The sequence below is a fragment of the Hydra viridissima genome, unplaced genomic scaffold (genome assembly GCF_058129835.1).
Source record: "Hydra viridissima isolate aposymbiotic clone 2 unplaced genomic scaffold, HvirCarnegie_v1 scaffold_5, whole genome shotgun sequence".
Taxonomy (NCBI): Eukaryota; Metazoa; Cnidaria; class Hydrozoa; order Anthoathecata; family Hydridae; genus Hydra; species Hydra viridissima.
Window position 1 is genome coordinate 14462068 of NW_028324304.1, and position 27673 is coordinate 14489740.

General features: G+C 29.4%; 2 protein-coding genes and 1 pseudogene across 8 annotated transcripts; 2 read left to right on the forward strand and 1 right to left on the reverse strand.

Annotated features, from left to right (window-relative positions):
- Positions 1–1907: 1907 nt before the first annotated feature.
- LOC149888851 (cytochrome P450 3A19-like) lies at positions 1908–13646 on the forward strand. 3 transcript variants are annotated; one of them, XR_016452598.1, is made up of 8 exons: positions 1908–2241; positions 5788–6026; positions 6860–7168; positions 7503–7524; positions 8155–9814; positions 12464–12673; positions 12835–13129; positions 13272–13646. XR_016452598.1 is itself a non-coding variant. In XM_090087846.1 (6 exons), the coding sequence occupies exons 1-6, from the start codon at positions 2013–2015 to the stop codon at positions 13490–13492; spliced, it is 1503 nt and encodes a 500-aa protein (XP_089943972.1). In that variant the 5' UTR covers positions 1908–2012; the 3' UTR covers positions 13493–13646. The 3 variants fall into 3 exon arrangements, 2 of the variants coding, with proteins under 2 accessions (XP_089943972.1, XP_089943974.1); XM_090087846.1 differs by lacking the exons at positions 7503–7524; positions 8155–9814; XM_090087848.1 differs by lacking the exons at positions 5788–6026; positions 7503–7524; positions 8155–9814 and having other exon boundaries at positions 1986–2241.
- LOC149888852 (uncharacterized) lies at positions 2752–4960 on the reverse strand (annotated as a pseudogene).
- Positions 13647–18360: 4714 nt separating the features above from the next.
- On the forward strand, positions 18361–26257 carry LOC145189462 (5'-deoxynucleotidase HDDC2-like). Of its 5 annotated transcripts, XM_090088363.1 has the most exons (9): positions 23793–23918; positions 24349–24454; positions 24652–24773; positions 24859–24961; positions 25053–25094; positions 25196–25225; positions 25340–25430; positions 25733–25780; positions 25910–26257. In XM_090088363.1, exons 2-9 carry the CDS (start codon positions 24365–24367, stop codon positions 25978–25980), a joined length of 597 nt encoding a protein of 198 aa, XP_089944489.1. In that variant the 5' UTR covers positions 23793–23918; positions 24349–24364; the 3' UTR covers positions 25981–26257. The 5 variants fall into 5 exon arrangements, 3 of the variants coding, with proteins under 3 accessions (XP_089944490.1, XP_089944489.1, XP_089944488.1); XM_090088362.1 differs by lacking the exon at positions 23793–23918 and having other exon boundaries at positions 24208–24454; XR_016452790.1 differs by lacking the exons at positions 24652–24773; positions 24859–24961; positions 25053–25094; ... (2 more) ...; positions 25733–25780; positions 25910–26257 and adding exons at positions 18361–18456; positions 22409–22915; positions 23019–23609 and having other exon boundaries at positions 23744–23918.
- The last annotated feature ends 1416 nt before the right edge of the window (positions 26258–27673 follow it).

Consider the following 27673-nt stretch of genomic DNA (forward strand, 5'->3'; position numbering starts at 1 on the left):
TTAACTGCAGACTCTAAGACCACTCTACCCACAAAAACATTTTTTGGGCAGCGTCTCCAAATAATCTGGTTGAGTGCCTCTTCGGCGTTTTGGGTCTTACCATGGAGATATTTTTTTAGTAAATCATCTGAAGATAAATCAGTAAAAGTTGGTTTCAAAATGTTAAAGGCTGCAACAGAAAGATTCACTTGCTCTACACAAGTATTTACACCATGAACTCTGTCTAAATCATACTTACACCAAGTCTCTGAATCTCTTGGGTTTGTTGTGAAGATGCTGATTCGTTCTCTTTCTTTTCCTGTTAAAAATTTTCTTATTCCCCTTAGCCATAATTTTAAATACAATTCGTTTGGTACCAATACAAATGGGGTTGCAATATAAACAAATATCCAAAAGCTCCTAAAATTGACAGCACTTTTTCCATTTACGAACAACTTGTACAGGCTGTTTTATAACTTATGACTTTAATTTGCGTATAACCAAAACGAGGTTTTATATTCACATCAATTTTTAACAATAAAAAAGATATTTGACTAGTTATTAACCTAAAAACAACTCAAAATGTGGTTGCTATGGGCGTTTCTAAGGATACTTTTTTAAGATACCTAAATATAACAGCTAATATCTTTTTAAATAGAGTTTGTTTACAATCCAATATAATCAGAGACTATTCACAAGTGATAAATAAATAAAATAAGCTTTAAAAAAAAAAAATTTTTTTTTTTTATAAAAATAAGCTTTTATGAGTGTGGGACCACCTTAACAAAAAGAATCATCACAAAAATATATTGCGGCAAGAAATTTTTTTAGAACTTCTAAACAGATTTTTTTTTGAATAAAAGGTAAATCATCGAATCAAAGCTATCACCCTTAAGTATAGGAAAGGTATCAATGCGCTAGAACCCGCAATATGCTACTACTCGCATCAATTTTCGCATTATTTTGCACTAAAAACTACTTAAAACTTCAGATTGCTGAAATCTCTCATAGACATCAGCAATAGCCACATCATAATCTGTCAAGTCACATGTAATTTCACTTGCTTTTTTTTCTTCTGTATCTTTTTTTTTAAACTTTTCAATCAAAAGGTTTACATGATTACGAGTTGATCTACCAGTAACTTTAAAACAAGGTTCAGATAATCCATTAAGAGAGTTGAATATTTTTTCCCGTAATCCCCTATTTCTTTTGAACCACGTTTAAACTGCCATGGCTCGAAGGTCAAAACTTCCATTAATAATGTCGAATCATGCAGCTGTCGAATCATGCTATACGGAATCGCGACGGGAAGGACCATAATAAGTATCGCCATGGTTCTATTCCAATGATATATATTTACAAGATATCTAACACGCGCTTCCACAGTGAAGCAAATTTTTTGCCAGCCTGAAATGACAAAAATGAAGTATTATACATATATATATATATATATATATATATATATATATATATATATATATATATATATATATATATATATATATATATATATATATATATATATATATATATATATATATATATATACACCATGTAATGATAATGATATTGGATTTGGATATTATGTAATATGATATATATAATATAATGATAATAGAATCCAATTAATTTAAAGTAAGAGCTGATATTTTGTATTATCATATCTCAAGTCATACATGTGCTAAAGTAGTTTCTTTTCATCATCCGCGTTATTTCTTAAAATATTAAGAATGTCTATCTATATAAAATTCAGCTTAAAACTTGGTGTTGTTTAGCTTCAAACTTGGTGTTTCTCTTGCTGTTTTCTTTAATAAATAAAAGTAAGTTGATGTGACTGTTTAGACGAGACCAAACATTTTTGTCAAATCTGACAGACTTTATTTCTATTGTTTAAAACAAAAGATTTGTAATAATGCGCAACGAGCTTAATTTGCAAAAAAAACATTAACATTGCACGTCCAGCTCTTATACGTCCATGCCTTAAGCAAACATCTGCGATATACCGCAATTGCGGATATAAACTCTTATTCGACATGATTTTATTTATTTTATCTGGAATAGCTGTGTTAGTTTTCCTTCATTTAGTAGTTTTCTTAACTCGCCGCATCTATAATCCTTTGAGATCTCTACCTTCTCCCGAAGAGCACTTTATTACTGGTCATTCGACTTTATTTGGAAATGGTGTTGATCATATTGAAACTTTATTCAATATAGGAAGCAGTTTTAAAAAAGAAGGACTATATACACTTGATTTAATTCAGAGTAAGTAAATTTATATAAAGTTGTAATTTACTATGAAAAACCTTTTTAGCTGAGAGGTCTTATAACTTTTAGGTGCTTAATATCTACTTTTGAAAACAAAAAGTATAAAATCAAAAATAGCTTAAAAGCATAAATTAAAAGAATTACAAATTTATCAACAATAGTCATATTTAGATTATATTACAAACGAATCGGTGAATGTTAAAAGGGCGGAAGTCCAACAACTTTTTTTTTTGAAGGGGATAATGTTTTTTATCTTAAAAGCAAACAAATTTTTTTATATATTTTTTTAAAGAACCTACAAACCAATTAACACTGTGGACTTCAGCCCTTTTAATATTTAACAAATAATTACTGCTTATTTTATCATGATTTTAATTTTGGGCTATAGAAAATAATGTCACAAACTGCAATAAATCTTTACAAAGTGTATATTTATGAATTGTTTATACATTTTAACAAAAATTATTAAGAAAAAAAGGTCAGTTACAGAAATTTTATCAGCTATGCTTAATCATTTTCCCCAACATCTTATGCTTCTCCATCGTTGCTTTCTGCTGTAGGCCATTGCAGTAGTTCATTATAAAAGTCAATATCGTCATGTGGGATATACTTAATTCACTTTCTTAAGTCATTCAATTTAGCAGATTTTATTGGAACCTTTCCGTTTGGGTAAAGAAGCTGTTCTGACAGGTTCACTTTGCTTTGAGTATTTTTTCTCATCATAAAAGATGTTTGACAATACCATTGATAATTTCACTGGCTTTACATTGACCTATGTTGTCATAATTGTATTGAAAATGGTGAAATTTGCTTATTGCAAACTGAGTTTGTTGGTTTCTGGGTTTACCTATTGTTTTGATTGAGGTAATGTTTTTTTTATAGTGAACTGGCCACCAACTTTTAACATCGTAAACTAGAGATGAACTCTCTACATCAATCACTAAAAACTTTCTTTGATTACTACATTTTAATATAATTTTTTTTTTATTTCTTGAATGCTGTACACTCTCTCATGCCTTCTTAACTCTCTTTTTATAATCAAAAGGTCACGGTCACAGGGCAAAAAGCTGTATCCTCTGATTGGGAAAAGTTGATTGACCTTTTTTAATCCACTTATTGTCAGTAAGCGCCATAAAAAGTTTTGAAAAGCAATGGTTTTTCTTTTGCCCCCCCCCCCCCCCACACACACACACACACACGCAATTATTGGCATAAAAGTTGAGTTCACCATTCTCTTGAGGGCAGGTAGACAGGTAGTACAAAAGAAAGGAGCAAGTTTCATTTGGAGACTTTCTAGCCTGTCTCTCGTGATAAAGGTAGAGTTGCATTTGTAATCTTTACATCATGAACAGAAAATACACTAACCGTTAACTGCCTTAGGTAAAATAACTCTTGCATGGGTATTTTGGGCAGTGAAATGTTTTGCATGTAATCTATGGCTAGGGACAAAACATTTACATTTTATTCCTCCCTAGCGTCCTATACATCTTGTTTTATGGCTTGGCAAAATTTCTTTGCACGTCTGTTATGTACTGCCAAGTCAGTTACTACTACTTGCTTAGCAACTTCATTAAGGTGAGGTGATTTTATCTTTAGCTCTAAATCTTTGTATATGCAACATGTGTCAACTTGATGTTGCCTGAAACGTAAATGAAAGTGCTCATTCTAGTAGTTATAATAGGACTTGTAACTGAACTTAACCCCTTCATTTTTTTTCATGAATAGTTCATACATTAATTTCACATTAAAATCTTCACTCAAAAAATACCTTTCCTTTCCGCCATAGTGGATCAGTTTTTTTGGAAAGGAGTCTATGTGAGTGTATATCTTAGCTAGTATATCATGACTGGTAATGTAACTCATATGTACTCCTCTCAAATCTTTAACTGCTTTTCCATCCATATTTAAACCCCTTACTCTTCAAACCCTGTTTTCTGACACAGAAAATATTGATAAAAATGCCACAACACATACCTGTACTCGTTCATCTCCAATAAAAACATGGTACTTATATTCCTTTTTGTTTCCGCTGTTACTTTTTCTTTTTCATACAGTATCTTCATTGGCATCATGACTATCTCCTTTGCTATCTCTTAAACCAGGCCTCTTCCTCACAATATCTGTAGCGTCAATCAAGCCATGTAAAAATAAATCCTGCTCATCTTTTGTATTGAACTGGCTGTAGAAGTTTGTAATTGCATCATCGAGGTTGTCTTTGCCAATAGATTCAAAACACTTTCTTGAACAAATGAAAAAAAACATGATGTAATTTTACTTTATAAAAAAAATTATAGGTAGCCTAGTCTAGGAAGCAATATAGAGTTTAAGTTAAATACGATAAGTAATTGTAGACTACCCTAAAAATGTCATTCTATTGTTTTTGGCCTACAAATATTTACAACCTAAACAAGTAATCAACAAACTAGGTCTATAGGCCAACTATAAATTACAGAGCCTAAATCTGACCAAATTTTAGACAAATTAAATTTGAAATACAATATGGCATAGACCTGTTATGAAATTAAGAATTATTGTGTATTATCTCTTACCTGCATGGATCTCCGATAGACTTTGCATCAACTTTTTGTCCCCTGTGGTTTTCATATGCCACACCAGTAAGCCTAGATTTCTTAATCTTGTTCCTTTTATAATCATCTGGGTTTCTTATCTTTTTTTTATAACTTGTATGATCAGACTCACTACCACAATCACCCATTTAAAAAAGCATTTTAAATCACTATTAAAATGATCAAACATAATAAATCAACTTTATTTATCATGCTGGGGCGCTACTGCAGTCTCTCCCCCCTCCCTTTTTTTTTTATGATTGATTATGAATTTTAGGCTGATTCAGAAAAATATGAAAGCATAGACCTGAAAATCAATGGAAAGAGCTCTAATTTGAAGTCAGAGTTATACAAAATCCCACTAAAAACCCTTATATTTGCCATTTTGAGAATAACAAGTTAATGATCTTTTAGCTTACAAAAGCAACTTATTATTAACATGGTTTTTACATTAAAAAAGTAGTTAAATTATTTAAATATTATCTTGTGCAATTTTTAGTGGCTATGAAAATAGCCACTAAAATAGCGTTTTAAGTTGTTGATTTAATATGAAAAACCTTTTTAGCTGAGTGGACTTACAACTTTTAGGTGCTTAATATCTATTTTTGAGAACAAAGAACATAAAATCAAAAATGCATAAAAAATGCATTAACTGACAATGATAGTATAAAAATGCATATAAATTATAATAAAGATTTAGTTAGCTCAAAAAGTTAAGTTAAAAAATTTAAAACTAACCAACAATAGTCAACTTTGATTAGATAATAAATAATAAATTTAAAAATACTTTAAAAAGTGGTTGCTACAACATATAATGGACCAGAAGTTTCATACTTGATTTTCTTACAGAATAAACAACCCAAACAATAAACATATATCGTTCATTACTTTGATTTTTTCTTATATCTCAGATTTTTTTTGATAGAATTGTCAAAGCAATCTGAACAGTCCTGTAGAGACTTTTTGTTTTTTCCAGCTCCACGCAGTGTTGTTCTTCTTGCTCCGGAGTTCATTAAGCAAATCTTTGCTGACAGTAAAACATATGAGAAACCAACTGTTCTTAGTAAAATTTTGCCTTTGATTGGAAAAAGTCTAATTGTTTCAAATCATGAAGAGCACCACTGGCAAAGAAAACTGTTCAATGCTGCATTTACACAGCAACAGTTGAAGAATTATGTACCCTCATTTTCCTCTCATACAGATGAACTCATAAAGGTTATTGTGTTATTAAAAACACTATTACCCAAATCTTTTTTATATCTTTATGTAAAAATGAAGTCCTTCAATGAAATACAAGTATTACTCATAGTTATCTAAATGTTTATTCAAATAAAAGATTATTCTAAATTTAAAGTCCATAATTTAAAACTCCTAGTAGACAGTTCTGGCGGAGCAATATATCACTTGCATAAATTTTTTTTTTCAAAAAGTTTCATTTTTATATTTCTTTTATGCCATATTTAAAAAAAAAAAAAAGATTTAATCTAATTGCTAAAAAAATTAGATAACTTTGAATTCCAAGAAGTTTGAAGAGTATTTAAAACTAAAATGTAAAAAGTATAACTGAGGTTCTTATTTCTTTTAACAGAACAAGTTGAAAGTTTCTACTTTGATATACATTAAATATTTTCTGAATAAAAAAAAATAATTAATGGAATAAAGTTCATGAAGTAAAAATGCTTTTGTTTTAGCGTAAACTTAAGCTTCGATATTAATAGTTTGTATTTACTATGTTTAACTTAAACCACTCAATAGCATTTTTTAAAAAAATGTTTGTGTCTATAGTTTTTAAGTTTTAATTTGTTTTATGAAATGACTTCTTTATTTAAGTAATTATAAAGTTTAAAATAATAAAATTTTACTCAAGCTAGTTTTGTTTCTGCAAGTAATAGTAACTATTAACAATAACTTTTCATGAGATTTTGTTAATAAAAAAGGTAACTTACTCATGTAAAATGTCAAATTAAATATTGTGCAAGTTCTTTGCACTCAGTAAAAGGCCTAAATGCCATATTAATAATCTGCTTGTTGTGTTATGATTTGTTTAGAAATGGTTAAATCTTTGCAATGATCCATCATCATGCAAGAGTGGAGTTAATCTTCCTGTTTTGGATGATCTTTCTAATCTAACATTTGATATAATTGGTGATGTGGGATTTGGGTACCAATTTAATTCTCTTAATGCTGACTCTGTCAACGTTTTTACAAGCTCAGTACGCCACCTTGTTGAAATGCGTTTTGAGTATGGACCATTTATGAAGCTGCTGTTTATTATTTTTCCAATTCTCAACAAATTATTGGGTCTATTTAGACAGAAAAGGATTGCTGAGCAGATTGTTTCAGACACCATGGACCAAGTGAGCATGATTTATAAAACTACCTATATCTAAAACTACCTATATCTAAATTTTAAAATTATATCTAAAAGCATAATAAAAACAAAACCATTTTAAAAATATTAGTTCATAATTAAAAAAATCCTAAAAACTATCCTAGTTTTTAGGATTTTTTAATTATGAACTAACATTTTTAAAATGGTTTTGTTTTTATTATGCTTTTAGATATAATTTTTTTAATTATTCAAAAGTATTGTAAAGACAAAAAAGTCTACCCTGCAGGCATACTAACATTTAATCAACGTTTAATTAAAGTTCGCCTGAAATGTTTAAATTTAATTTCGTTTTGATTTAGAATGTAAGTTATTCGAATGTTCCGTGTAAACCCTACCTAAACATTAGTTTTTAAACGCAATCTAAATGTTCGTTTTAAACGCTGTATGAATGTTATAAGTGAAACGATCATTTTTTATTACTTTTCTGTATTTAGTATGAGTTTAACACTCATACTAAATACTGAAAAGTGATAAGAAAACATCTGATTATACATTTATGCATTTAAAGTTGTAATAGGATATGTCCAAATAAATTATTTTACAGGTTATATAAAACTTAACTAGCTTAACTTATATAAAACATTGTGAATGTAAATTTTAATAAAAACAATTCAATAAAACAAGCGTACTAAGTACTTAAAAGTTATCTAAAATGATTGTTGTCTAAATTTAGACAACATTTAACTTTTCTTTACTTCAACATCAAAAAAAGTTAAGCGTTGTCTTTAAATATGTATAAAGGAATTAAATGTCAAAAAATTTTTGTTTATTTATTTTTAAGTTTGACGAAAATACATATAAACTCATGACAATTTAATAATCATTATTGCCATCAAGATGTCTTCATGGCTATCCTTGTCATTGTTTTTACTTATATTAATCAATCCAGCTTCTCCATCTGGAGAATATGAAAAATGAATATTTAAATGACTTTTTCCAGTTCCACCTATACGGAAGGGAGCCATTCTAAGATGGGAACCAATGAATGAATGTATTTCCGATACTGTGGACATACAATCACGTTTCATAACACATTCTAAAAACAATTAAATCAGTATTAACCTTTACACTAGATGTTGGATTAAGGGTCCGAAGATTTTAGCAAGTGGATGCAAAAAATTAAATACAAAAAATCAACAGTGGTACAAGAGGAGCCGTGGATAGAACACCAAAAGATTAATAAAATCGTTTAAATTGCTTCACTACTCTTATATTTTACTAATCTTTTTAGAAATATTTAAAAAATTTAATCAGATGGCGCTATGCTCTTTGAAAGCCCTATTCAATGTATCATTGGTTTATATCATGCCCTTCAAAAACTATTTTCATAGTTTTAATAATGTTTAAGATTTGAAGTACATTAAAGAATAGAATTATAACCTGAATTTGATTTTAGTTAAACAAAAAAATAAATATTTTACCAACAACAAGTTGACATAAAGCAGTGTCCCTAAATGGAAGCTTTTTAAGTGTGCCTTTTCCATCCATACTTAAATGTGACATAATAAAATTAAAAAAAGTTGTTTCAAGAGATTTTTTGAAGTATCTTTAGTAGATGTTCTCCCAATTTGTGAAAGAAGGTGAAACTACAAATAAATTATTAAAAAATGCACTTTTAAATAGATATGGAATTCCAGTTTAGAATCAAAATATAAATTCTGCTTATTCAGTAAAAGCAAAACCTATTTAGACATCAAAGCAAACAGTCTTGAATAAAAATTTTTTAAATCATAGCCAAATTTTTAATGACAGGATATTGAACTTGAAATAGAAAATATGAGCTATTTACTAACTAAAGTTGTTTTATTTGCAAGTATTACACACTGCTCCTCTAAATTTCTATACCCATTCAAGGTCTGAATAGGTCCAGCAATAACTTCCAGATGAACTTCACCACTTTCTAAGTGCTTTGAACTTGGTATACCCATCATTTCAACTGCTAATCTCATATTTTTAATTTCATTTGTCAAATTCGCTGGCTAATAGAGAACTTTTCTCTGGAACTCTGTAAAATATATTACATTATTCATATAAGAAAAAGATTTTTAAAAAGCTTCTAAAATTTTGGTACACTAACTTAATTATTTTTTTAAATCTTAAGTTGTTTTTTTAAATCTTTTTTAAAATGTATGTTGTAAAATATATGCTTAAAAAATTTTATGCAATATTTAATCAAAGTCCATATTTCACAGTTAAAAGATCCAGAGATAATGGTAAAAGAAAGATTATAGCTTAAGCAACTGCATTGCTCACATCAGACAAAATTAAAAAACTTTTAAAGTTTGATAACTTACTCGCTTGATCCATTTCATTGATTTGGGGTGCAGGTGCCATACAACTGCTGTTTGTTTGAAAGTTTCTGTTTAATTTTAGAGGTGGTTGTGGAAATGCAGATGGTTTAACTATAATATAAAAAAACATTGCATTACATTAAGTATGCAAAAAGTATTTTCCATACTTAATGTTTGATTGATTGATTTATTTTATTGATTGTTCCATTTTATTATTTTGGTGTAGCAGCCACACTCGATTTGAATATAGGAATCTTAGAATTCAAACTTCTTCTTGATGCAATAGGTGACTGCAGGAGAGTTGATGGTTTGGCTGCAAAGTAAATAATACATTTACATTACTTAATTAAAAATAAAATATTTTATAAAACCTTTTAAGAAACCAAGCTGTATCTGCGAAAAATTGTATATATGTTATATGTTTGTTATAAATATTAACAGTATTCAAAGATATAAAGACTGACACAACTGATCAACTTCAGAATCTTGTGGTACCACATCAACGCTTTTTCTGTACAATAAATTACTTGGTTGTAATGTTTTGCTCCATTTTGCAGGTGGAGGTGGAAATGCAGACAGTTTTACTATATTGTAAATAAGTTGCAATTACATTGGATATGAAAAGTTATTATAAATAATTGTTTTACTTAAAAACACATAAATATACAATATTATTATAGTTATTTTTTGTTATTGCCATTATTACCACCAAGGCTTTAGAGCTAAGGTCTAAATTTTACTGCCTTATCTTGCTTTCTCATAAAAACATTAGCTGCAGGTAGTTCTGGTTCCAAACCCTGATTGTAATTCTGATTCTAAGTTTTGTAACAAAACAATCATTATAACTCTGTTTCCAAACCCTGATTATAATCATCACTTTGTTTTTTCTTATTACAAATTGCTCGTTGTCACCAAAATCTAATTTGTCACTCTTCTTACTTTTTTCATTAACATAAACATCAACTTCTTCATCACCTGAAAAATAAAATTGGTTATACTATAATTGTAATAAAACTAAACAGGAAAACCAGTAACATTATTTTAAATAAAAAAAAAAAAATTGAAAATTTTTTTTATAGGCGACTTTATTAAGAAAGAAATATGCAGTGCTGAGAAAATAGTGATTATAAAAACGAAAAAAAATTAACTTAAGTTCAATGTTATAAAGTTTTTATTCTGACAATTTAATAAAACAGTTATGAAAGTATTGCTACACCTTTAAGGTGTAGCTAAGATGACCTTAGCTTTAAAAATAGCTAAGCTAAGGTCATCTTAGCTTTAAAGGTCCTCTTTAAAGAAAATTTTTTTTGGAAGCTATAGAACTAATTTTTCATTTTTGTTTCATACTTTTGATCTTATAATGCTATGCTATAATATTCCTAGGTTATAATAAGAAATTCAAAATAATAAACAAAATACATAACAATCAACACATTTATTTTAAAGAAATTTTTTTAATTGCAAAAAAAATAGTAATTGTGAATGTCTTCTAAATGTGTTGTTTCGTGGCTAAAGTCATAAGGCATTTTTAACACATTTCTTTAAAAAAACAATTGTTTTTATTTAATTTGTTTTCTAGCAAAAAAAATTCTCTTAACTTTTTTTTTTTTTTTTTTTTTTTTTTTAATGAAATCGAATTCTATTAATTTAAAGTAAATTTCAAAATTTAGGTTAAGCATCAACTAAATGTTGATTAAATGTCACAATGCCTGATGAGGTCTTGATTAAGCGTTTAAATTTTTTTTAAATATTCTGAATCCATTTAGAATTGATTCCTAAGCCTTCATATTGATTTAAATGTCATTTAAACGCAATCTAAATCCATTTTAAATCAGCAAATGCCTGTAGGGTAGTCTGTCAAACAGCATATATGCTATTTATATATGTATAGTAAATCTATTTCATCTCAAAAGCGTGTCTTCATTATCTTTTGAAAAATATCAAAATGAAGAGGGCTAAAATGATATTAAATTAAATTTTAGGTGTCAAGAAATCTTTAAAAAAATCTTATGCGTTGCTATTCTTTCAGGTAGGCTTGAAATGAGTTAGAAATTTGGTTATTTATTGTTTTATCTCCATATCTACCTAAGTTGATTTTAAAATGCTCTGTTTTTCTGAAACCTGCATTTGCTGGTTTTTTGTTTATAGTCAACAAAAGCCTTTTCTAAAGCCCTGAAAAATTCTCTTTTTAAATTTTTTTTGGTTTAAAGTTAGCAATATTTTTCTTTCAAAATAATGTTATAATTTGAAAAAACAATCTTGTTGAAATAAATATTGTTTGGAAAGTTATGTTCATGTCTAAAAATATGAGAACTGTGATCAGGAAAAAGATGACAGAGTGCTGTGTCTCTAATACCACTTTGAATATTTTACTACTACCTTGTAATTACACACAGTACCTGGTTTATATTTGCAGTTAAACATAGAAGCAGGAATGGCTCTAGCATATTCACCTTTAGATTATGTTCAGTCTATTTATCCCATTTTCTCTCTGTCTTACATATAATTTTAGGTAATAATATCTCCCCTGCAGGTGCTCTGGTTAACATTTAGGCAAAAATTAAATAATATAAATTTCATTTCTTTAGAAATTAAAAATGATTCTTAATTCATGCTTAAAAGTTTTTCAAATAAAAAGGTGATTTTATATATATGTAATTTTGGGGATTACAGTGTGTAAAATCAATCAAAAACTGTTTACGCATATTTAAAAAAATAAAATTAAGACTTTTTAACTTCTCTTATTAAGATTTTCCTTTCCTTAATAAGGTTTTTCAACTTTTAAGGTGTTAAAGATAGCAATTTTTTTTTTACTTTTTGCCTTTCATAACCTAATTGATATTTTTATTTATATAGTTTTTTCATTATGTGTTTTTATACTTATTTTAGTTTATAATTATAGTTTTTTCACCTCATAAATATTTTTCAATATCTTTTTCCATATCTTTATATTTTAAAAATTTTAATAGCTTATTAAACAAAGAAAAGAAGAATTACTTGCTGGCACAGTTTCTTCTACCCATGAAAAAGATATTGTTACAATCATGTTAAAAGCACAGCAACAAGAAGACAGTAAAATGACAGACAGTTTAATCAAAAATAATATCTTTCTGTTTCTGGTGGCCGGTCACGAAACTACAGCAGCTGCACTTTCATGGTGTCTGTATCAATTAGGCACAGTTAGTCCTATTCTTTTTTTTTCCTAATTTAGTTTTTTGATTTACTTTTACCATTTATGATTTTATTGTTTACTGCACATTTTTTATATTTTTTTTAAATGTTGCATGCGTGCGTTAGTAAATGCAGTTAGCTGCACTTGCTGTCTTTAAATTTATTACAGAATATTGACGTTCAAGAAAAGCTTCGTGAGGAGTTAATGTCACAGATTCCTTTTGTTGGCAACCTTACCTATGATGATATTTCAAAATGCGAGTATTTAGATGCTGTGATTAAAGAAACATTACGAATTAGTTCACCAATACCGTTTTTAGGTCGTAAGAACAAAAAATCCGTTGTTATGGGAAAGTATAACATACCAGCTGGTACTTTGATTCGTACTCCAAATGTCTCTGCTCACATGGACGAAAACGCTTATCCTGAGCCGCATGCATTTAAACCAGAGCGCTTTTTATCAGGTGTGAAACATTTTTTAGATAAAGTACATTTCAATCAAAAAAATAAATTGAATATAGGCCTTGTGCAAGCCAAAAGTTAACGTTTTAGCTGTCTTGACCGTAACTTGTTGCTCATTCTTTATTGCCATTGCATTATATTTAGGTGAAGCCTCTCAGGGACTGTTTCTCACATTCGGGTATGGTGTTTATAGTTGTATTGGGAAGAATTTTGCGTTGCTTGAGTTAAAAATAGTACTCACGAAGGCTTTGTTGGCATTTGATTTTAGTGTTGATGAAGAGAATATCGCTTACAAAAAGAAGATGTTTATCGTCGTTAAAACACAAAAACCTTTGATGGTTCGTGTAAAGCCTCTCTCTCGTTGAAACCTCTCTTTTGTTAAAGACTCTTTTTTGTTTTAGACTCCTTTTTTGTTTTAGACTCTTTTTTGTTACATTCTATTGTCTTTATTTACTTAACATTTTTTGTATTGAAGCATATTATGTTTTTAATACTGAAAGAAATTGTTTTTAAATGTTATTTTTTCTACTCTATTATAATATTAAATGAAATTCTTATACCTTTCCATTCATGTTCATAAAATTTTCATGCATTTCCATAAATCACAAAGATCTTACAACAAACTTTGGACGAAGTTTGTTTAACTAAATTTTTGAAAAACATTCTAGCATTAATCCTAATGATTTTTGGGATAAACCTTTTCGTTTAAGCAGCTGTCAGACAAAAATAATAATTTTGGCTGACAATTATGAATTGCTTCTCACCAAAGTAAAAGCAAAACCTCTATTTTGTCAAGTGAAAAAGCATCTTGAAGCATTTCAATAATGACAGGAAATAGGTCATCTAAATATTTTCGCATCTCAGCTCCACCAACCTTATTAATGTAAAAATGAATGGTACAAAAAATTTTTAATAAAAATTCTTGCAACTCTTTCTACTAAATCACTAAAAAATTGATACATTTAATCCTTAACATACAAACCTGTGCTAGTTCAACAAATTCATCAAAATATTGGAAGAGATAGTTCTGTATAAATTTCCCAATCAGTTGTCACCAATCTATCAAGCTCTATCTCTTTAGAAAAAGTTGGCTATATATATATAAAAGCTCTCTTTTTTTTTTAAATACTAGATCTTTAGGTATAGCAGCCTACAGTTTCAGAATTGGAATATACTTAGCACCAAAAGTTATTGCAAAAAAGAGTGAAACAGTATGCAATCAGCAGAGACCTAAGTAGATTACCTACTTCAAACCGTCACAATATGACAAATGTTTAGAATGATCCTTTGGTGCATGTGATGGTACAAATACTCCAATCTTGTAAATTTTTAAAACTCAAAAATCAGCATGATTTTGGGATTGTAAAAGAATGGTGAGCTTATAGAAAAAATAAGTTTTTTTAAACTTAAAAAGGTTGCCTCATGGTTAGAGCAAAATAATTATCATTGATTGCGACTTGTTGGATGACAAAGACTCTCCGCATCATTCGTTTAAAATGTAATACTATCAGTTCTTATTCACAGCAACAGCCCCAATCAAAGATGAGGATACTTTGAACTATTAACGACTTGATTGTGTAATGCGTCATACTGTTCACATGTAAATTTATTTTCGTTGTTTCGTGTAAAGGAAATTCACTGAGCTTCACCCTTTACTTGAACATCAAAAATGAATTGCTGAAAAAGTTTCTTATCGTAAAAATTGGCTGAAAGCTTGCCTAACAAAAAGCCTATAACTGAAGCGAATTGGTACGCTCCTTAAAACTCGTTTAGAGTGGTGCTTAAGTCATACTATCCTGCACACCTTACAAAAACAAAGAATACATGGGATCCAGGTTTACAGACGAGATTTTTATGGTTATTAATGAGTGATCTCTTGGGTAACGCACAATCTCTCTAGTAGCAGGTGGAGCACCATCGACTTATTAATATAGTGGAAACTTTATCAGGATTTAGTCTATTATACTTACACTGATATAAGGGCTCTTTGTTTGCAGAAGAAGCATTAGCTACCCTAAACAATAATTATGAAATGCTTTTGAGCACTTTCCTGGTGATAAGAAATTCTTGTAATAAGTTATTTTTCAAAAATTTCAGCAAATTTGTCATTATGGGGCTGCCTAACCAACCCTGCGCATTTTCTTTACTTAAGGCAAATGTATTTTGCACTCGCATAACACTTCCGCCGTTCTTACGTTATTGGGCTGTAGTTTCTTAAATGAGAGTTTCAAGTTTAAGGGAATGATACTAAAAGTTAAAGCTTGTACAGATTCAAACTAGTTCAGGGGTCGATAATCAAGTGCAAACCGCTCATTTCATAAGGAAGTAGAAATAGTTAAGTTAGACATTTTTGCAAATTAAAACAATTACCTGTATGACAAATTAAAGGAACAATGGAGCTTAGCTTAAACTTTTTCTTTTTTCAAAGACCTTGCTTCGATGTTAGTTTCCTAAAAGAGAGCTGGAGAAATTATTATTCTCATTCTAAACAGTTGAGTAAAAAAGATTACAAAATAAGTTCATTCATAATATAAAAAAAGCATTCAAAAAGAATGCAGAATTTAGCCAATTAATTGAACATTAAAAGAATCACATCTTGCATATTTTGTGATATGTCAAATACTTCAGATGTTGTACTTCACTCAAAGTACTGAAGATTTTAGTAACCTCTAAAAACTAAAGAATTTAGCGCAATCAAAAACAAAAAGTTTACAATATTTGGATACCAAGACTTAAAAATTAATACACTCTGTTTGCCCTTGACAAAAGTTTTACGAGAAAACTCTCTAAAATTTTTTTTACTAAAACATTCTGCAAACAAAATTAATAGATATAGATAATGGAGAAACATTAGATATTTATTACTACGCTGAGCCATACTCCCCAAGCAAACCCTAAGTTTAAGCAATTAGTTTCCTAAGTAGTACATTTACGTTTATATACAGTTAGAGAAATAAGTATCCGAACAAAACATTTTATTATGGAAAATAAACTTTGTCAGGTTATTTCAGAAAAAAATAACTTTGTAAAAATTAAAAAAAATGATTATTTTGAAAGAAAATGTTATTACGAATTCAATAAAAAAAGTATCAATAATAACATTTAATTGATAAAAATTAAGATACATTTAAAATATGCAATATTTTTATCATTAAATAAGTATCCGAACAAAATTTTAAAGATTGAGACTCAAAGATTAACGCTTCTCCGAGTAATTATTTTTACGAAGTGTCTTCGTAGAGCGCAATGCGCTCTACATAGCCATAAGCTGCTCAGAGCGCAATATTGTACACGCATGCGCAATTATTTTATTATAACAGTGCGATTTGTATTTCACAATAAAGCTGGTTAGATAGGCGGTTAGGGCTAGGGTAAGGGTAAGGGATAGGTCTGGGGATAGGGTTAACAACAAGTATTTAAAAAAAAAAAAGATTTAACGCATGCGTACAAAGTATTGCGCTCCGAGTAGCATACGGCTGCATAAAGCGCATTGCGCTTCAAGTAACAACGGCTTTATTTTTATGACTTTTTAATATCGGGTTTGACCGCCATCAGCTTTTATGTTTTCTGCAAGTCGACATGGCATCGATTCAACTAATTTCTTTGTCGTATCTGAGTCGATATCAGCCCAAGCTTCTTGTACCATGATCTTTAGCTCTTCTTTTCTTTTTAGACATCGTGTGCCACATTTTTTATCCAGAATAGCCCAGAGATGTTCAATTGGATTGAGATCTGGACTTTGCGCTGGCCATTCAAGTAACTCAACTTGCTTTTGGACAAATAGCTCTTTTGCTTTCTTTGACGTATGTTTAGGGTCATTGTCTTGTTGGAAGATAAAATGTTTTCATAATCGCAGTTTTTTAGTTGAAGACAGAAAAGTTTTAGTGAGAATGTTAACATAAACCTCAGAGTCTATATTTCCATCAATAAACTCCAGCTTTCCTGTTCCGTTCCAAGCCATCGATCCCCATACCATAACATTGCCTCCGTTAAATTTTACTGGGCCTCGAATACGACTGAGTGTGAATGCTTCACCTTTTTTTCTCCATACTTTTTGAGCTCAATCGGACTTCACAAGATTAAGTTTTGTCTCGTCCGTCCACAAAACTTTCCTCCAGAATGATACCGGCATATTTACACATTTTTTTAACAAATGCAAGTCTTTGTTTTCGATGGGTTTTTGAAAGGAATGGTTTCTTGCGTAGAACTCTTGCTTTGAATCCACTTTCTTTCAATCGATTTCGAATAGTACATGAGCTCACTTGTAACCCAAAATCTTTCTCAAGGAGGCTTGAAACTTTTCCCAGCAAGCACACAATGTTGAAACAACGTTGAAATAACGTTGATCAACGTGATTTCAACGTTGTGTGCTTGCTGGGTTGGTGCTGATAAATAGCGGTTTTTTTGCACCATCTTGACAATTTGTCGATCTATTCTTGATGTTGTTTTACGCTTAGATCGGAATCTTGGCTGATTTTGCACATATCCAAAGATATTATACTTTTTAATCAGATCGCTGATGGTTCCTAATTCCATTCCAGTCGCTCTATTTATCGACCTAAATGTTTTACCTTGCTTGAACAAATTGATAACCAAATTGCGTTGTGCTTGGGACCATTTCTTGATTTTAACTCCAATACTTGATGATATCAATGCTAAATTAAATGAACTTAAAAGAATATCAGTCAATTATTAAAATTTACTCTTTGTAAAACAACAATATTTCTAAAACTATTGATTTAAAAACTTTTTTATTGATCAATTTCAAAACTTCATTAAAAAAGCAACATGTTCGGATAATTATTTTTTGTTAAAGTTTTAACACTCCTTTGGGAATCGTTAAATTTTAGCAACGCAACTTAATTACATTTGATTAATTTTTTGCTATTTAAAATCGTGATTAAATTTGGTTTTTGAATTATTATAAAAGTTTTTATTAAAAACTTATGTTTTTCTGAAACAACTTGACAAAGTTTTTTTTTCACAACAAAATGTTTTGTTCAGATACTTATTTCTCTGACTGTAACTATTCTGTCTTGAGGATCTTAGAGTTCGTTTGTTTAACAGAGTATATGCTTTTGTTTTGGTTTTTTTTTTGGTTTTTTCTTTAAAATTGTTAACATTTTTTCTTAAAAACAAAATACATATAGACGAAAAAATATTATGCTCACCTCATTAGAAAGTACGTTTTTTTACCAAACCGAAACTGTAAAAAAGCAGGTACTCGCTTTACAGCTAGGTTTCGCTAAATGCAGGAAAACGTAGAATAAAGTTTGTTAGTAAATTACTCTTTTGGAAATAATAAAGAGAGCGCAGAGTTTTGATTTGAGTAAGTCTGCTTTAAAACACTTTTGTAGTTTATTTTAGAAATTTATTCAAAAAATCTTAATATTTAAATTGTAATATAATTCAAATATATTAATCACAAGCCACAAACTAAAACATTTTGTGATAGAGAGACTTTATTTAGATTAAGTTTACTATGAACTAATTTACTAATGCTTCCCATATCATAATGCCACAAAACCCTTTCCCTACTTTCTCTCCATACTTTAACCTATTCTTACACTCATGCTAAAGCTGCTGCAAGAACGAGATAAAAAGATCCGTACGAATTTTGCGGAAAAGATGCACTCCTAGACAGTTGCACGTGTTGATACACCTGAGTCGGTGTAATAAATGTTGCATACTTCGGTAACTGATATTTCTAACAATACAAAATGCTAAAGTGAAAATGGTGGCACCCTAACAGTTCACCCTTTTTGGAAATATTTTTTTCCTTCTCATAGGATTGTTTTCGTTTTCTATCCGTCATTTAGTTTTTATGCTGGTGTACATTAATGAAAGGAAGTCTTTTTCCGAAAAGAACAATGTAAATAAAAGAACAAATCCAAAAACTTGAATAACCGGGACTTAGAACTATACATCATATCATAGATAACTCCTTATCTATGATATTTTACAGAACGCATTATCTATGATATTATCGTAGATAATGCGTTCTGTAAAATATTTGACATAAATGCATTTTTCTTACCATGGAAGGTTGAACATTTTTAAAAAACTACTAAAAAAATGCAAGGCTGGTTCCTACAAACATTTTTTCAAAGTATTTGTCGTATTCTTGTTGTTTTTTTTTAACTAATTTTTATTCATTTTTTATGAATCGAATTATTTAGCCGCTCCCTATCTCTGAATAGGCTTTTATTATTTGTTTAATCTGAGCCTAAAGTTGCTTCTATATTCTTATAAGTAAATAAAACAATAACAAAAAAAAACAACGACAAAAAAAAAAAAACAGCACTGCATTACTTTTTGGAAAAGTTACATTATTGAACTATTGAATGCCATAAAATTCTAATATTTTTTGCAAGGATTATTTATGTCGAAAGTTATCCTTGGATTTCAAATCTATCGGCATGCGTTGTTAAAAACTGTTAAGCCTTTCGTTTTTATATTTATGATTAGTGATAATTTATTGAAAGTGTTGTTAAAATTACGAACTGAAATTTACAGAGTATGCTTTTCAAAAGGGGTCCAAAAATTTTTTTACTGAAGAATTAATTTCAATTAACTTTCCATCCGGTCTGTAGTAAGAGGCTACAAAACTTATCGTTGTTTTTTTTTTGGACTACAGCAAACTATTGTAATTTTTCTTAGCCTGAAGCTGAATAAAAAAAGTGTTTGAATGAGGCGAAATAAAATAGCAAGTGTGTAACTCTAAGTACCATTAATAATCCCCACACGTGTTGAGTGTCACTATTTTCCGTTGTGCAGATTGGATGGAGCCATGTTCAGACGGGGGTTGAGGGGATTAATATAAAAAAATGAGAAGCGTTTACAAAAAATTTAAAAATAACAACTGGTTAAATTTGTGCAAATCTCATAGTGGGAAACAGAAATTCACATTTGTACATTGGACCAAAAATTGAAATAAATTTTATACTAATCTTTTTCAGTTGAGAATACTTGGTATCAGTCACTGAATTTTAAAAATCAGTGTTTAATGCAGCGTTAGAAGATCTTGATCTTTTTAAAGATCTAATAGTTCCATAACTAATAATATCTAATAAGAAAGGTTTTATTATAAATCCTAAAAAAATGATGCTTGTACAAATCTTTAAACTTGTTTTGAAAGTCTTTTAGTAAACTCTGTAGTTTTTCCCTATGATATTCAGTTTTATGATTATCAAACATCATAAATTATGATTGAAACATCTTCGTTTGAGAAAAAACGGTTAAAAGCTTTAGAAGAAGGATTTATCTAAAATAAGGTGATTTTTTTATGAAAATAAAAAAATTGTCTGAACAAGAACAAGATCTTGGTTTGTAAGCCAATTCGTTTGTAAAGTTTTAAAAGAGTTTATAATTTTTCGCATTTTATCGAGTATAGTTAAAAACTATTGCTGGTGCAGTCTATACAACACAAACAATCTTGTAGGTCCGTTGGTTTTAACCACAACAATATTGTAGGTCCGTTAGTTTTAACCAGAACTATTTCAAGGGCTGCCTTTACATCAACTCCACGGGTAATGTATGTTCGCTTAACAACACCTGTAGCCCTTTTTTTCACAACTACAGATAATCTTATTCATCTAACAACATCACCAGCTTACTTATCAAGAGCATAAATTGAATGCTTTACAGTTTTTCAAGTCATTCAATAATAGCTGTTTAACTTTGAGAAATAGAAATTCGTTTAATTAATGTTTTACTTTTGTTAGGATTTAAACCAAGAGGACATCAAAAAAGTTTTGCTTAAAACAAATTCTTTATCAATTTTAAGATGTTTTCTACTTACAATGTTTCAACTATATCAACAAAACTTGCTTTTGGCGTAATATTTGATTCTTTGCTAAAAGAAGGACAATTTATTTATTTTCTGTTAGTCACTATTTTTAAAAACTCAATTCTATTCTTTCTGTAATTTGAATATATTGAATTTCCACAGAAAATAAGAGGTTTTTTTTACTTGCTCATACAAGACATTCTGTGTCTTGGTCAATGATATATTATATATATACTACAGCGGTGGCCAAAAGTCTTGGAACAAAACATTTAACGATCAAAAAAATTTATTTTTGATCTAAAGTATAAATTTTGAAGGTTTGAGGTATATTTTTAAAGAGAATGTTGTTTAAAAAAATACTTACAACTTATTTATTTTTTTTTATTTATTTTACTGTTATCGTTTATTATTTTTAGTATAAAAATTTATCATAACATAAAACATGTTGTTCCAAGACTTTTGGCCACCACTGTAGATGTCTAACTTCGATCCGAAAAGTGAAGCCGTGCAAGCCATTTCTATTTCGGGCTAAAACATGCATTTTTAACTTTTATTTCGCACGTCGGATATAGCTTTTGCCCTTATTACAAATGGTGGATTCAATTTGTAAACAAAAAAAGCAGCTTCACTTTTCGTCCAATAAAATCCCGCAAGTTAATCATCTAGTATATGTATAATATATCATTGGTCTTGGTATGGGCAAAATACCGAATTTCCAAGTGTGGGAAACTTTAAAACTTCCATTTTTAATGTTGACTTGTTGAGAAGAGAAAAACTAAAAAGATTTTTAGAAAGTAAATAGCACGTTTTAAAAAAATTTAAACAATCAGCTATAACAAAAAATTTCTAAATAAGCTTTTTTCCCTCTCCGTCCTCCCATGTGTTTTCCTTGCAAGAGCGGTAAAATCTCAAATCGAGCGTGTAGAAGTTACCTATCCTTGGAAATGCTGAACCTTAATCGTTGGCTTTTAAGAAACTTTAAAAGAAAAAAATTGTATATGGAATTACATCCATACTCTAAACTATTAAAGTGAGATTCAAATTAATAGGTTCTTTAAATACGTTCTTTAAATATTTCGTAAAGAAATATAATGCTTTCATAAAAAGTAAAAAAGATATCGACTGATAACTCTTTATTGAACATCGAAAACAGTTTTATAAACTTTATGGGTTGATGTTAATAATAATAAAAAAGTATCACACTGTCTTAACAAATGTTTTTCCTGTATCTGGTATCTCACTCCGAATAGGTGAGAGAAGTATAATATTTTTTTATAAAGTTTAATATTTAGAAAATTAATAACAGAAAATGATGTAAAAGCATTTAGCTTTTATATTTTAAATTTTTTTTCAAAAATTGTGATTATCCATAAAATATTATGATTGATCATACTTTGATTAGGTTTATATGATGCCTAGGATGTGTTTTGTGATATATAAGTATTAGTGTTTTGCTAGGAAGTTTACAAATTTTTTTTCATCTTTTTTTTAGTGCTCAGGTATTCTACTTACTATTGCAATCTGTGAAAAAATGTTTCAACAAGCTCCACTTTTATCTTTTCATGGCTTGCAATCCAATGATGCAATCATTTATCCATCTGAAAACACATTTATGGGAATGCTACAATCTCCAATGCTTTTTCATTCACTCCCTTCTGATTATAAGTATTTTAATGCACAAAGTACTTGGTCAAACCAGCAGCCTTCTCTAGTACAATCAGGGCAAAACCATATGTTATCAACTTTGCCACATTTAAATATACCTAGTTTGACATTTCCCTCACTTCCTGGTAAATCCTTAATCTGTCAGAACCACAGGTTATTACATAGTTGTGGTCAAAAATATGACTTAAAAAATGAAAGTATAAAAGCAGAAAACAAAGTTTCTTCAGAAACACAAACAGTTAGTCAATTGAAAAGAGAATTTTCTTATATAAATACAGATGGTTTTCTTCCAGATGATGTAGAATGTTTATCTTTTTCTTCACTTCTAGACCCAGTAGGTTTTATCTCAAATTTACTTTGTATTTCTGTGTTTTAAAATTCAATGTAGTTCCTGTAAGAAAGTTTTTTTAGCTTTTTTATTTGCCTGATTTTATTAGAATATTTCATTTGGTAGTCATTCCCAGCGGAAAGTAGAAAAGTTAGAGAATGGAAACAAGAAGTTTTGCTATGAAAACTTTTTGATTCAAAACAGCATGACAGCAAATTTTCAAAGTTCTCAACTTCTGAACACATCAAGTTCTGATCTTTTGTCCACAAATATTGCATACAAATGCAATTCAACAAAAGCAAATAAAAAAAAACGAAGGTTAAACAACTCAAGCCACAATCAAATTCAAAATATTTCAGCATCTAGTTCAAAAATGATAATTACAAATATTGAAACTCAAAGAGAAGCCTGTTTAGTTGAGAAAGAAAACACACAAAAACTTTCTTCAGAGTTAAGTAGCTGTGTCCAAGGAAATATTATGGAAAAGAAGCTGTATTACCAGAACGAAGAATTTTATAGATATAATCAGTATTTGCGTAAAGTGTCTACCTCAGTTTGTGATGTGAAGTTTCATGACAGGCTATCACAACTTTTTTATAACCAGTTGTCCCGACCTGTTGAAGATGTTGTTTTGCAATCCGTTAGAAGTGATAAAACTGGCAAAAAAACTCCCAAAATACATGCTGTATCAGAGGAATTGGTAATTTTATTTTTTTTTAGAAATTTTCAGTTAGAAATGATTTTTAAAAGATTTTCTTTATTTAAAGTGCTCAAACTAATTTTTTCTGTTAGTTTTCAACATGATACAACAGAACAGTTTTGATTAATTTTTAGATATTAGCATACACAGGTTGTACCCACTCACTGCATCATCTTGACTTTGTGCAGACCAAAATTAAACCAAATAAAAATTCCAAGAATTTACTCTTGAAACTTTTGAGTTCACCAGCTGATTGAATAAGAATTTCATTTTAACTTTGGTGTCTGGTTTTCAATGGCATTATTTATGGTAAAAACATATTTATGTATAGTTTATGAATTAAAGTTATGATTTTAATTATTCATTCAGCTTGTGTAATAAACTGATCAAATGAAAATATTTGTATAATTTGAAATGCCAGCTTTACCAAGTTGAAACTGTTTGTATTTCCTAACTTTTTTCTTACTTTTTGATCTTCGTGTAATAAATATATTGCTGTAATGTGACAATTAGGAAAATTATATGTGTAGAAATTAAACTATATTTTACAAATATTATTGCTAGTTTTTTTTATCTATTCTTTCAAATTTATATTTCATGATAAATAGGTTTAAAAGAAGATTTTCTAATGAAAATTTTATAAATTATTAGAAATAATGCAAATGCTATAAGACGTTGTTCAGTGACTTATAATTTGTAATACTAAAGTAAGTGAGATAATTTTGGCACTTTTCTGCAGTGGAATATTATGAAATATGGCTTGTAATGTGGGTAATGCAAAATTAAGCAGTAGCTCTGATGCAGAAAGTACATTAGAATTTTTCTTACTGGTGGGACAGTTAAAGGTAATTTCATCTTGAATTTAAAGTTTGTTTTATTTAAAGAATTTTTAAGTCACTTTCTAAAATTTGAGTATGCAAAAATTTGGGGTTTACAAAAGATTAGTCCTTGTGTTGACCTTTGGCATGCACAATATTGTAATAAATAATATGAATCCTATTAACAAAAAAAGTTTTATATATAGAATTTCATTTAATTTCAGGTAAATAAGCGAACTGGATGGATTAATAACGATGTACCAAATCCTGAGAGCATATCTGATCACATGTACCGAATGGCCATAATGGCCATGTTGCTGGATGATAACCAGCTAAATACATTGCAGTTAGTTGTATATTAGTCTTTTTCTAAATCTTTTGTCGTAAATTATAACACATTGAATGTTTTCGATACAGAATTCTTTCACTAGATGCATAAAGATTGCTCTTGTGCATGACCTGGCTGAATGCATAGTGGGAGATATTACTCCATATTGTGGAATTTCACGCGAAGAGAAGTATTTAAAAGAAAAAGTATGATATAAATATATAGTTTTTTTGTAGCTGAACATATGTTCAAATATTTCAGATTAATAAAAAAAGCATTTTTTTATTTTGATTGAAGGCTGCAATGCAACAGCTGTGCTCCTTGTTACCAAACGATAAGGTTTTGTTTTTTTCTTAAAAGACTTTTTCCTATAAAGTTTTTTGTTTTTATAATTTTTAAAACTGTTTCATGATTTATGCTTTTTATAAATATTTTTTTAGGTGGCTTTTGAAATCATGGAGCTATGGCAGGTTCAGTTTCTTTTTCTTCTTCGAAGTTAGGTGACTTGCATGATATACTTAGAAAAATAGTCTAAAAGTTTTGTTTGAGAAGTATTTTTGTATTTATTTTTATGATATATTCAGGAATATTCTGAGCAATTTACACCAGAAGCAAAAGCTGTGAAAGATTTAGATCGTTTTGAAATGATACTTCAAGCATTTGAATATGAAAAAGGTTATTGATAAGTGTGCTAAAAATGCAAAAAAAGAAATAAGGGAGCATGAATCTTTAACTTCTTTATTACAGCATGTATATCTTAGTCAATCGTAGTAATTACAAATTCTTTTTTCAAAAATGCTCAAATTTTTACCTCTTATTTAGCTATCTTGTTTGGCTTTATTATACTCTTTTTTTTTTTTACCTTTCCATTTTCATTTTTATAACAAATTTAATGCCATTCATCCATTCTTTATTGTTATTTTCTTTGCCTAAAATATTCTTTTCATGTTTATGTAATGTTTGCCTTTTACTTCTAGCATTAAAACGAAACGGAGAGCTGGAGAGTTTTTTCGCTGGTACAAGCGGCAAGTTGTAATTTTGCTTTTGAGTAATTTAAACGATTATGCGTAAAACTATATATTATATATATTTAACGATTATGCGTAAAAACTTTCCATCGGTAAAGTTATTCGTTGATCTTTTCGACTTTTTAGGGACGTTTCAAAATGATAGTGTTAAATCTTGGGTCGAGCAGTTGTATCAACTTCGCCATAACAAAAAGTAAATTGGACCGTTAATCAGTTTTCTATTCAAAAAGATTGAAACGACAGTTTCGATTTCGTTTATTGTGACCCGCGTTATCAGTATTGTGATCCCGCGTTGTCAATATTCCACCAATTAGATGATTGCATTCATACTACTTGTAACAACGCCAATACAATTAAGGTTTAATTAACGAAGTTTTAATTCTTTTATGGCTGCTTGTTAAACGGCTTTTCATATTTTTTGTAAAAAAAAAAAAATTCGTCTTCGTAAAAACTGAAAAAAGCTTTTACTTTAAATATTTTTACCTCTTGTTAATAAAAAACGCTTAAATGAATCAGCTTGACGCAAATGCTTATAGTAGGGAAAAGAAATATTTAAGTTTTTTTTAAAACCGGTTATTCGAATAAACCGCGATTTTTAATGTTTTAAAAACTGGTTTTCCGGTTTTCTAGTGTATTTTTTTATAACATATTTCAGGGGAATAATAGCAGCAAAAACGTAAATATATATAGCAACAATGTCATATACAACTGAGCAGCAAACAAATAAGTCTTTTTAATGGTTAGTTTTACATTTCTTTAGACAATAAGCGCGTAAAAAACATGAAGCATTAAGTTTTTCATCATTTAACCTTGACCTTAGTTTAGTGACAAATAGACCACTTGCAGAAAATGACCTTTCAGCCTCCACACTTGTTACTTAAATTGACTTCAAAGCCGTGTGCAACAAATCTAAGTTGCTTGTTCGTTTTTTTGTTAGCTCAAATACTGCCATTTCTTTGAGCATTAGCTTGGAAGTTGATTCTATTTTTTGTTTCTTTGGTGAAACCCCTTTGACTGTCTCTCTGATGGAGAACTCAAGCTCTTCTACCAAGGAAGAAAAAATTTGTTGTCCTTGTTCCCGACTAGTTTCATTATCTGATAAGTTTTCCTCATCTATAGACTCACTTCTCTTTTGCTCAAACAAACGATTAAACAAACTTGATGCATTAGTTGCAGTTGCATTTCTCTTTGGCATGGAATTTTCGAAAATGTCATGAGATGCTCCATTAATGACATCAGAATTGTTAACTAAGTTTACCAGATATTTCACTAAGTTTGCTAAAATTGCAATCCTCCTCTCAGTGACTCATTTAGTAAATGAGTCAACTAGCTCTTGATTAAAGGTGTTTCCGTGGCTTTTTAGCTGCTTGAAAATGAACTTCAGAATCCCCTCAGATGAGAGCAAGTTCAAATCTCTTCTGCAAAGCGCTTCAGCATCAACCTTGATTGGTTCTAAAGCATTTACAAGATATTGTAAGGTGGTAAATTCAGACTCAAAAATTATAACATCGCTTGATAACTCAATCAGAGAAATTTGAATACATTTCTTAAGGTTAACAAATCTTGAAATCATATCTAGTAAGCTGTTCCAACGTGTCTTAGAGTCTAAGATTAGCTGTGGCTCCTTTCCAAACTCATACTGGACATGCTTTTGCAGAACCATGTCATTTTTAATTGGAGTTTTCGAATCTCACACATTTTCTGACCTTGTTGGTGAGTTCTGTGACATCCTCCCAGATCATTGGAAGAGCTGATTCACCTGCTTCTGCTGAAACTTCTAACCCTCTTTACTCATCGCTGTCATCATCTTCTTGGTCCTCTTCTAGAATAGTGACTTGCTCAGGTGTGCCATTATCTTCTTTCCTAGATGGCCTGTATAGAACATCACAG